Raw genomic sequence first — 11,389 nt, forward strand, 5'->3', positions numbered from 1 at the left:
GAGGTGGATTGATTCAGTGACTGGGATAATTGGGATGGGAGTGTCAGAGACAGTGCGATTGGCACAGGACAGAGCGGAGTTTAAGGCTGTTGTACATAGGGTCGCTATGAGTCGCAGGCAACTCGACGGCACATAGCAACAACAACAACATATTATACATTGACTTGGTATGGAGAAAGGATACAAATCTAAAGCACTTTTCCTGACTTTAGACCATGTGGTATGCCTTTGTTCTGTTCAAATGACTATTTGTTTCCTGGCCTATATATAAGTTTATTTTGAACACAATTAAGTGTTCTGAAATTCCCATTCTTCTCAATGTTATTCATAATTTGTTATGATGTATGTAATCAGGTACACATACACTCATTGCTATTAAGACAAAGCCAATTCATAGCTGATCCTCCAGCAGGTTTTCAGAAGCTATAAATCACAAGGAAGGAGACAAGCCATCTTTCACCCTGAGCTGCTGGAGAATTTGAACTGCCAGAGAAGTATAGCCTTTGGTTTAACAGTGCAACTCCCTACAGACTACACCACCACAGCTACATTTATACACAAATGCACACACACACATATATATAACACTTCCTGAATCTGGAGTGCTTGAGTTGACCTTATAGAATATTTAAAGTCATTAAATAGTAGAGAAAGCACTCTCAAGGTGTGAAGGACTATAGGTAGTTAGAAAGGAGCTTTCACCTTTCAAAGAATAAGAAGAAACAGGTCTGCCTAAAGAAAGAAGACAGCATTAGGGAAAGGAAGGATTGCATGAACGGTAAGACTTGCTACAAAGCTGATTAACTTCAAACTCTGGTAGTGGAGTCTGTTTCAGAGTATCTAATCACAAGCATATAAGGGAGCTGTAACTGCCCAGTTGCAGAGTGTTATGAATTGAATTGTGTCTCCTAAACAGATGTGTGAATATGACTAGATCACAATCCTTAGTGATTTTCCAGATACATAACAATGTAATTAACCCCATGATGTGATGTAATGTGACTGAAATTAGTTATTAGTTGTTAAAGGGATTAGAGTGGGATGCAACACCCCAAAGGCACAACCCATGACTGAAAGGAAGGTGAGATTCTAAGTTGTGGTCTGCATCATCTTTTCTCTTAGTAGAGATGAAAGGAGAAAAAAGCAGCGAAGTAAATGGCCTGACTACCACCACCACTTCCTAAACAACTTGCCTCTGGAAACCTATGAACTTTGATAAATGTCAGTATTTGTAAAGAGGCTTCAGGTCTTTTGTTCATAGTGTCTCTATGAGTTGTGCTCAACTTTAAGGCAATCAACAACCACCACCACAACCAAGGAAAGAGCAAAGCAAGTCATGTCCACTGAACCCAGGATACCTGTGATAAGAATCTACTAAATCCTGGGGAAACCTAAGGTCAAGACATAGAAATCGCGGTTGTTGATATTGTTGTTGTCGTCGTTGTTGTTGTTGTTGTGTGCCATTGAGTCACCTGTGACTCATAGCAGCCCTATGTACAGCAGCTCTGAATACTACCCTGTCCTGAACCAGTCTCACTAACTCCAACACACCAACCCCCTTTGCCTCAGTTACTGTATCCATCCATCTCATCCAGGGTCTTTTCTCTCCTGCACTGTCCCTCCACCCTTCCAAAAATGATGCCCTTCTCCAAGGATCTTCTCTCCTACCCACATGTCCAAAGTATATGAGATGGAGCTTCAAAATCCGAGCCTCCAAGGAGAAACTTGGACCTATTTGTTTACTTGGCAGTCCATTATATGTTCAAGACTCTTATCCAGGACCACAGTTCAAAAATATTGATGGTTCTGTCATCCTTGGTCAATGTCCAGCTCTCTGACACATAGCAAGTAATTAAGACCATGGCCTGGATTAGGTACACCTTAGTCTTTAGGTTGACATCATAGCTTTTCAGCACTCTGGAAAGGTCCCGGACAAAAATTTGCCTTTTGATATCCTGACTGCTGGTGATAAGAGTATTGACTGTAGAGCCGAGCAAGCTGTAATTGTTAACAACCTTAATCTCTTCACCATCCATCATGATGCTGCCAATTTGCCCAGCAGTGAGAATCTTTATCTTCGTGACATTCCATATTGAAGATTATAGTCCATGACCTTCTGCAGCAAATGCTTCAGGTCTTCTTCAGTTTCAGCAAGCAAGGTTGTGTCATCTGCATAGCACAGGCTGTTAGTGAGTCTTCCTCCTACCTCCTCATAAAGCCCCACTTCCGTAATGATCTGTTCTGAATATACATAGTGTTCAGAGATTACTAAGGAACCAGAAACAGAAACTGCGGAGACAAAGACCTTCTCCCAAAGCCAATGGAGAAAGAAAGTAGTCTGCTAGTGCTGGTGTCATGAATTTGGACTAGCCTCCTAAAATGAGCCAATAAATTTCTATATGATAAATCCATCCTCTTATGGTAGTTCTGTTACACCACCACTAGATAAAAATAGACTAAAAAAAATAGTACCTAAAGGCACAGGGACAAACCAATGTCAAAATTCAGTGGTGAATGGTGGGCTGAACCAAGGGCAGCCAGTATTTCTTTTCTCCTCCTCAAACAATTAAAATGATAGAGAAGGGATCAGACTAGATCTTTGTTTCCAATCTTATAACTGTGTGAACAAGATTGAATTTGAGGTCATAGTAAGGCAACTGAGTGAAAGCATCTTGTAAACTGCTGGTGACAAATCAAAGTCAAATTCAGATATAATTCAATTGTTCTCTTGATCAATGCCCCTCCCTAAGATTCCACCAGTCAACTGCATAGGTTCATCCCACTGTTTCATTAATTGCTTGGTCAGGTGACCGCATTGTTTGGACTTGTAAGATTACTCCCCTTCAGGGGGGCTCCCATAAAAGAGACACAACCAGAACATATAAGCCAAATGATACAAACTAGTGGCCTAACTGACCTCAAGTAAATATTGCCATTGTCAAAGAGCATAATAATATCCATCTTGAGGGAATCCAGCCTAAAGAATAGTGTAATCTGTTATTTACTTAAGATAAACAGCTTAGCTCCAAAACAGCTATGTCTGTATATATGTCCCCAAATTCTACATCTAGGAGGTCTTGAATATCAGTCAGTACAAAATAAGCTAGAGTTTATATTTAAAGTACAGGTCACTTAGCCCCATTCCAGAAACTTTTTTATAGTTCTGCTGGATCACTGAAATCTGTATAGTTAGCAAACCCACCCCACCTCAAACTATACTGTTGCAGGAAAAAACTCTTTGGAAAACACTGCCTTAATTTCCAGTTATTAAGAATTCTAAATCAGTGTTCCTGGTCAAGTTTGGTTGATTTTTTTTTCTATCAAGTCCTAAATCATAACAAGACACATGTTACAACTTCATAGATACCTAAATATATCAAGCTTCCTAAGAAAAGTTATACTTTTAATTATATAATAGAATATAGCAAGTTGCTATATGTATGAACTTGACTTTAAGTCAATTATATCTGAGGTGTGTCTCTATATTCTAGCAAGTCAATAGCCCCAAACAAATGAACTAACTCTTCCTATTTGTATTCACTACATTAGTAAAACAAAAAGCCCTGTGTTTATATATTTCTGTATCTTTACTGGGGGTTTCAAATATGGAGAAGAAAAACTCTCCAATAAAATCCAATGTAACATGAAACTGTACTGTATTCATTTATTATTCTACTACAAATGGAATTTCTATGTGTATATAATTCTGGACCTTAAATATTGAGCCAAGTTTAAAAGATAGTTTGTAATCCTTGTTGCTCTTTAATACTACTGTGACATATATACTGATTTATTAACAGAGTACATTAAACTTGTGTTACTTATTAGAAATAACTCCCAATACAATATATATATTTCCAATCTAGAAACAGTTAAGTGTTCTGAAATGGAGAAAACACTGAAAATTCATGGGAATTCCACTTAAAAGGCATTGCTTAAAATTTGTTGATACAAATTAATAAAACATACAATCCACAAATGTCTTTTCACATTTTGTACTTATTTTCACAGCACATTTTCCTTTCAATCTGTCTCTTTGTTCACTCATTTGTTTTCCTTTTATCACATTTTAATCACAGATAGTTGTTTATGTATTTCTGAGCATGTTTTAAAACCTCCAAGATTATCTGAATCATCTTTACATGGGCCAATTTTATCTGCAAAGTTACTTATAAAGAAGCAGTACTAGGGTGATCCTTTTAAAAGCTTAACTATTACTTAGGTACTGTTTTCCATCACTTCCTACTGACCAGTGTCTGTATGTGCTGGAAGGTAGAAAGTATTCATTTAATGACTGTTCAAAGATCCATGGCTATTTATGAACTGTCTTCTTAGGCCTCTCAGAGTGGTTAAACTTCTTGTTGAATTCAATAGCCCACCCAACAGCTACTAAAGTACAGTTTATGAAAATATAAGGATGCTTTGATAGAGATATATTCCAGACATGAAAAATCTTATGGTTGGTAAAGAAAATATAGTACACTAAGAGATTTTAAAGCAGTTATATCCTAAGTGTCTTTTTTCCCCCAAACACTAGACGAAGTTGCATTGTTTACAAAAATTTATTCATACAAATTTTACACACTTTATATAACAGTTATCAAAGTCCTATTTATAGATATCATGTGTGTAATAATACTCAGTTAAGATGTTTTTATAATCATTTGCACACAAAATAAGAGCTTTAATACTAATATTTACCTAATTATCACTACACCATAAATCTGCTCCAGTTTAGTAAGGCTCTTGGCATTTCTAAAAAGTATACAAAAGATTAAACTGGGTGATCACTGTAAAATGCTTGCAACTAGCCACAAGAACACTAGACTTCATAAATAAAAGGTTAACTAGAGCCCTATTTCACCACTAACAGCTGACACAAATACAGAAACTCTGCCCATTATCCAAGAAACAAATAATTAAGATTAAAATGCAAGCTGATGTGTTGCAGCATTGTAGGGCCACTAAATAGCCATCTGTGATTCGTGGCGATTTAAAAGGCGAAGGAAGGCACTAAAGCTGCAAACTGCATCCCATAGAACGTCATGTTGCCTGAGGAGACTGCAGAATTAAAGAAAGATTGATCCCACACAAGGACTCAGGCATGGATCGAATGCCTCTGTGTTCTCACTGGTTTGCAATGTGATCTCCTGGCAGCCTCCATCCCGCCTGGGAATGCAAATCCTATTTTGTATTCTTTGATTTATGACTTCATATTGATCAAATCCATAAAGGAAAAGGTAAAGGTCCTTTAAACTTTACAAGCGAATTTTACTCTTTTCTTGTTCTTTGTCTTTTTCTTTTTATTTTTCCAAAACTTAAAAAAAAAAAAAATTAAATTCGTGCCTGCCATTTGGGAGAATGGTTGGCTGGTTTTTCTGTTGTTTGATCCGGTAGCAAGGTGAAGATTCTTTTGTTTCTAGAGATTATATGTTGAGAGAATTGACAGGAAACAGACATGCTTTCTTTAGCCAAGAAAGGACAAAAAAGAGAAATACTTAAGATCTGTTGGAGCTTGTTTACCTTACTCGTTACCACAAATATAATACTCATACATCTGAAGATGACTTTTCAACGATTTATCAGTTAGTAAAACTGAGCAACATGTGAACACTACACATTCTAATATGACAAAGGTTGGTTTTATGAAATAAATTTTACTAAGCAATAAGCCATAATGTAGAAAAATACATTTTACCTACAAACTCAATAAACAAGAAACAAAAGTTTCATATTTAGTGCATAATTACTTGGTAACAACACAAGAAGGAGTCCTGGTGGTGCAGTGATTAAGCGCTTGAGTGTGAACCCGAAAAGATCCTTACATTTTACAATAAATATTTGCATCACATAGAACAGCAAACAAAAAAAGAGAGAAGAGAGAGGCATTCACAAGTTTAAGAGGAGTGAGAAATGATAAACAGTACTTAAATAGTGAGAGAGGCTGGGAGGGTGGGTGCGCCAGAAAAATCACAAAGGAAAAGCGAGGTTCCTGAAGAGCAGGGCTCAAGGGGGAGGATCCTGGCCATTTCACAAGATGAGAAGCATGAACAGCACTGGAGAAAAACACACTGTACTTTGCATCCATTTCTGTGCCCAGCGCCCAAAGTCAGATAAGTAACTAACAGACCTGCAGAGGGACTGGGTTTGTCCAAATGCCCTGATCTTCGGCAGCCAAAAACCAGTCCCTCTCCAAGGTCCTCATTCTGCTGCCTGATGTTCTGCCTCTTCAATATGCCTATCTTCCCTTCGCTTTGTCCAATTGCCCTAACCTTGGGATGTTTCGTTCCCTGACAAATCAGGAAGTACAGAAAAGGGAGCTTGCAACACAAGCCTCACTTCTCTGTGCAATTCTGCAAGTCTTCCTTCCCCCAGGGAGTGGCGTGAATTCTGGGGAGAAGCACAATTTGGTTCGAGCTGTTGTTTTATCAGGAGAATTTCCTTGTGGGCTGAGAGTTGGAAAAGAGACAAAATACGCTTAAAAGTAGAATAAAAGAAAGCAGAAATACTGGAATCGCCAAGCAGCCAGGGAGATACTATGCCTGGCTGCCTAAGGCTGGGATTGAAGCAGTCAGCCCCAGGGATGCTGGGAGAGAAAGCCCTCCAGCGTTTCTCCCAAATCATAACCTCCCCACCCTGGAGCAGGACAGCATTGTTTATATACAATAACAAATGGTCAGTATTAATATCTTCACGCCTATCGTGGATAAAAATACTATCCTTTTAATTCCTGTTTACAAAAATAGGAGTAATATTCAAAACAATGATTGTCTATTTTTCTATTTAATTTATATAAAAACATAAACAGCTCAGGCAAATTCTTCCATCCTTGTGCACGCTTTGTATGAATTGCTCTCTATTATACTTATATATATCTCCATAATATATATATTTGTAATATATATCAATAATTGGTCCACAAAGTATAACTGTGCATTCTCTAGTGCTTTGTACAAAAGAAAAACAATATTATTATCAAAATATTCATTTAATGGCTTGACTTCATACATAAATACATGTTTGGATAGAACACATGAGCGATGACTGTTCAGTCAATTTTGAAAATGACTCTTCATTGTGTTAGTTAAGATTGTATACATAGGGTAGCTGGTAACTCATTGCTACAAATAGGCTATTCGGCGTCCTTTGTTTTTAATCCTTTGTTTATACCTTTTCCCTAGGACGGCAGCCAAGTATTTCTTGACAGCCATTTGTTTCCTGTAGCGGCTGTAGCTGTCGGTGAAGATCCCGTCTGAGTGACGCTTGGAGAGGGGCTTCCAGTCCTCATCTGCGCCGATGCCCAAGTTTCCACTGCAAGGAGAGGGGGTCAGGTGAGGGTGGCGGGTGAGGGCGACAGACTCAAAAGCTAAAGGCAGAGCACCCTGCTGCGCAGGAGGCTGCAGGAGGCGGGGTTGGGGTTTGCTACCCCTGTCCACCATGCGCCCAGGAGCAGGGCTTCCTGGCAGCCCCTCAGTACCTCCTCCCCACCGAGCATCCTGGCACCAAATCCTTCCAGAAGGCGCCCAGGACGGATGAGGCACAGGATACAAAGTCTAACTCTCAGAAAACACTGCCCTCTGGGATTTGACCATTTACTGCGTGTTCGCAGTAAAGTGTCATAACTTCCTTGAAAGCCTGACATACAGGACTAAACAGCCGAAGATCCCCAAATGCCACGTTGTCTGCTGCCGAGGAGTTTACATCGATCTGCAATTTCTAGTCAAGACAGGAGCACGCCCCTTACCACACAGTAACTTGAAAAACGTAATGATAATAATATAAGTCGACAGGCTGTAGGCAATATTTTTCATCGCATGAATTATTCATCGCGAAAATGTAATCTGTTTTCCCAACGGCTTTATTAAAATGTTGCCTTCTGCTGAGATATGCTCCAAGCAAGGCCCTGTGCTCTGGGCTTGTCTGGCAGGAGCAAAAGCTGTTTATTGCCCTAAGTGTCTAAATTTAGGGGTTTGTTTATTTCTATTTGAACTTACAGCGCAAGACAATTTTTTCTTAAATCACGCTTAGCAAAATTTTACAATTCATCCCTCAAAGCTTGAATTAATTAGAGATTTGCTTTTGCTTCCTGAATTCAAAATGTATCAAACTCCCGAATTCTCCCTCTCTCCTTCCCTGTCCTGCAGTTCTTATTTTCACGCCAAACTTACGTGCCCTCTCTGAGATCTTGCAAGAAGGGCCCCAAGCCCCACAGACAACGGGGCGGAGCGCAGACGCACTCCCTGCCCCACGTGCACGCACCGACGCACCAGCCCCTCCGCCCTGCACGCCCTGCGCAAACATCCTGGCACGTGCGCGGCACCGCACCCGGTTAACTCTTTCCAAACTCTTACCCCGCGCTGTTGGCCACGAGCGATTGCAGGTACTTTCTGGCGGACAGCTGGTCCAGCACTTTGCGATAGGCCTTGTTAAGGATCCCTCGGGCGACATCTCTAATGGGGATGAAAGTGCACGCCCAGGGTCACGGACTCTGGCCGCGTTAAGCCCCCTTGTTGGGCACGCGCGCGCACACACCCGAGTGTGATCGGAAACTCTCTCATGCACAGGGAATGCCTGAGACCTGAGTACTCGTGGTCTCCTGGAATGGTAGGTGAGTTCGGCGCCCCTCCGGATTGGGTGCTCGCTCGCTTACTCAGTCATTGGGCCACACACCTCCCTGTCCCCACGAGGAACCTGCTTATACGCCAGGCCCCGTCTACACCCGACTACCAGAGGAAGCCAGCTCGAGGGCTTTTGGGAGAACGGTCCCCCGCGGCGGATAGCCAAGCCGTGAGTCCCACCATCTTAGCCCTGGGGCGCAGTCGCCGGGTCCCGGCCACACAAACTGTACCTCTCGTCCGCCGGGTAGTAGAGGGTCGATGCGTCCTGCGGCACGGAGGCGGGGCTGCCTATTCCAAGTGGATCCGAATCGTAGAAGTCCTGCAGCAGGTTTGCGTCCTCATCGTACACCTCGTCCTCCGGCCTGCGGGGAAACCCAGGCGGAAGGAATGGTCAGTCCAAGTCCCTCTCCAGGATCCAGACTGAGACCCTGGGGCGCAAGGAGGACTTGCCCCAGTTTAGCCTTCTTCGTAGAGGTCCACTTAGAGAGTTGTTTTGTCTTGCGTGTTAGGAATGGAAGAGGGAACTGTTCCCACATAAATCCCCACCCGAGAGGTGCCCACCACTCCTCGCAGGGACAGGGATCGCATGCGAGTTTGGGGTCTTGATAAGCCAATCCTTCTGCACACACTTGGGCCCCAGAAACGGCCCTTTCCAGCTGCGTCCAAGCAGCAGTGGGCGGGGATGAGAAAGACCCTGGGAGACGAAGGACAGGGCAATGGAGACCCAAAGGGGGAGACCCAAAACGGAATCGAGAAGAAAGCAGGCTGGGGTGTGCCACAGCCAGCTCCTGTAGTCACCCCGCCCCAGCCTCGCAACCCAGGGGAGACCTTCCGCGAGCAGATGTAGGTCACGGAGAAGCTCCGGCTTCTATTTTGGGACGGGAAAGGATCTGGCAGGAACATAAATAATAGATGTCCTTAAACTTGGCCAATTTGGCGGCGGTTGATTTTGTGGCTTCTCCGCGCCCTTCGGTGCCTCTGGCTAAGAGAAAGTGCTAGATCCTCCAAACCTCGCAAAAGGCAGAGAATGAAGGAGGAAAGGGGCTTAAAAGTTTCCTAACAGTCTGGCTTTTCTGTTCCCTGTGGCAGACTCGCAGAAGACCCAGAAGGGCCCCGACTCAACCCTGAAGTGCTGGGAAAGGAGTAGTTGAGACTTGGGATCTACTGGGGACCTAGAGTTAGCGAGCTGCCCCAAGACGGCCTCTCCAACCCCTCCATCTCCGGCTCAGCTCGAGGAGCATTGGTTTAAGCACTTTCCTGGCAAGGTGGCCTGGGCAAGTCGCCCTTTCTGAGTGGGGTTCCAGGTCACATTTCCTTGGGATTCGTCACCTAGCCTGCCAGTGACCCCTGGGGAGAGGAGGGCCTGACAAGTGCATCTCACTCGGCCATCTCCCAGACCTAACCGGTAACCCACATGCTGAACCGTGCTACACAGTCAAATCCATGCTAAGCCAGACACGGAAAGTGAAGGTTCTCGGCCCGGCTCGGAGAAGCTGTCTCGCCGGCAGAAGGCGCGCACCTCCCGTTGCGGCGCACGGCGCACGGCGGGTCAGGGACGCGGAGCTGCAAAGCACACTGCCACTCTCCCCTGGGTCAGGGCTGCAGTGAGGACCCCTGGCAGCCCGGGGCTAGAGAAAAAAAAGCTAGAGTTTCTGAGCCTGCAGCCGGCAAGTCTGTCTCACTGCTGCCAGTGCTAGCTTGCCCTCCCGGCTCCTTCCAGGCATCCATTTCTCCCCCGCCTTCGCACACTCGTTCTTGTTCTTTCAAGTCACTTCTCAAGCAGCCCATTCCATACTGTCCTCCCCCAAGCAACCTGAGCCTCAAACATAGCTGGGGTATGGATCGTTGGAGAGAAAGCTCTTCCAGAGGAAAGAATTCGAATTGAGGCTAGGAGGGAGTTCAGAGGATAAAGAGGGAGACCCCGCCCCTGTATTCCTTAACCAGCTGTAACAAAGCGAAGTCTGCGGAGCTTTGTCCTCCACCCGCCTCCACCGCCGGAGGGCCCGCGGAGCCGGAGTTTGCCCAACTCGAGGAAAGACTCGGAAAGAATCGGAAAAGAAGGGAGGCCCTGCCCTCCCCTCCCCTTCCTCTGGCGGGGCGTGGGAGGGGAGGCCTGGGGGTCCTGCGCTCCCCATCCAGGACCCAGGTGGCTGGGGGAAGGGCGTGAGACCCCAGGACCCCCGAGAGTGGCCCATCGGGGCAGCCAGTACCCACCTGATTCCCGGGAAGCGCAATCCTGCGGCGGCAGGTGAACAGTAGACGCTGCTGTGCACCATTATCCCGTAGACCAGCAGGGCCAGGCTCGCGCCGCTGCACATGGCCATTCTGTGAAGGATGGGAGAGAGGGCGCACAGCGGTCAGGGCGCCCGAGGCCTTCCGCCCCTGACCCCGCTGGAGCGCCTGGGGCTGGAGGAGGGACCCCGGGATGCTCGAGCGCCCGGGGCCAACGCGGCTGAGCGCGCCAGCCCGCGCCTGCAACCTGCTACTCCCTTCACTGTGGTTAGGGAAAATAATTACACACACGCAGCGCCCAGCGACTAGCCAGACCTGGTGCGAAGAAGAGCTAACTTGATGCCGGCGTGGCGGGAAAGTGTCAGTGCAATGAGTGATTTCAAAAGGTGGTTTCCCACCCGCCGTCGCTCGGCTCTTACCGCTAGGAGCAGAGGGTCCGCGGCCAGGTAGGACGAGGTCAAAGGGCTCCTCTAAGTGTCCGCGCGGGAGTCACAGCCCAGCGGGCATCGCCGACCGGCGTCCGAGCCGGAGGAGAAGGC

The 11,389-nt window shown here is 45.1% G+C and overlaps 1 protein-coding gene across 1 annotated transcript; it reads right to left on the reverse strand.

The window, feature by feature from the left end:
* Positions 1-7,121: 7,121 nt before the first annotated feature.
* Positions 7,122-10,942, reverse strand: LOC102876587 (pituitary adenylate cyclase-activating polypeptide-like). The gene is made up of 4 exons (XM_006901283.1): positions 10,833-10,942; positions 8,849-8,980; positions 8,352-8,450; positions 7,122-7,311 (listed from the first exon to the last, which is right to left on the reverse strand). The coding sequence occupies exons 1-4, from the start codon at positions 10,940-10,942 to the stop codon at positions 7,122-7,124; spliced, it is 531 nt and encodes a 176-aa protein (XP_006901345.1).
* Positions 10,943-11,389: the final 447 nt, after the last annotated feature.

This window comes from Elephantulus edwardii, unplaced genomic scaffold, assembly GCF_000299155.1.
Source record: "Elephantulus edwardii isolate Elephantulus edwardi_28Jun2011 unplaced genomic scaffold, EleEdw1.0 scaffold00316, whole genome shotgun sequence".
Lineage (NCBI taxonomy): Eukaryota > Metazoa > Chordata > Mammalia > Macroscelidea > Macroscelididae > Elephantulus > Elephantulus edwardii.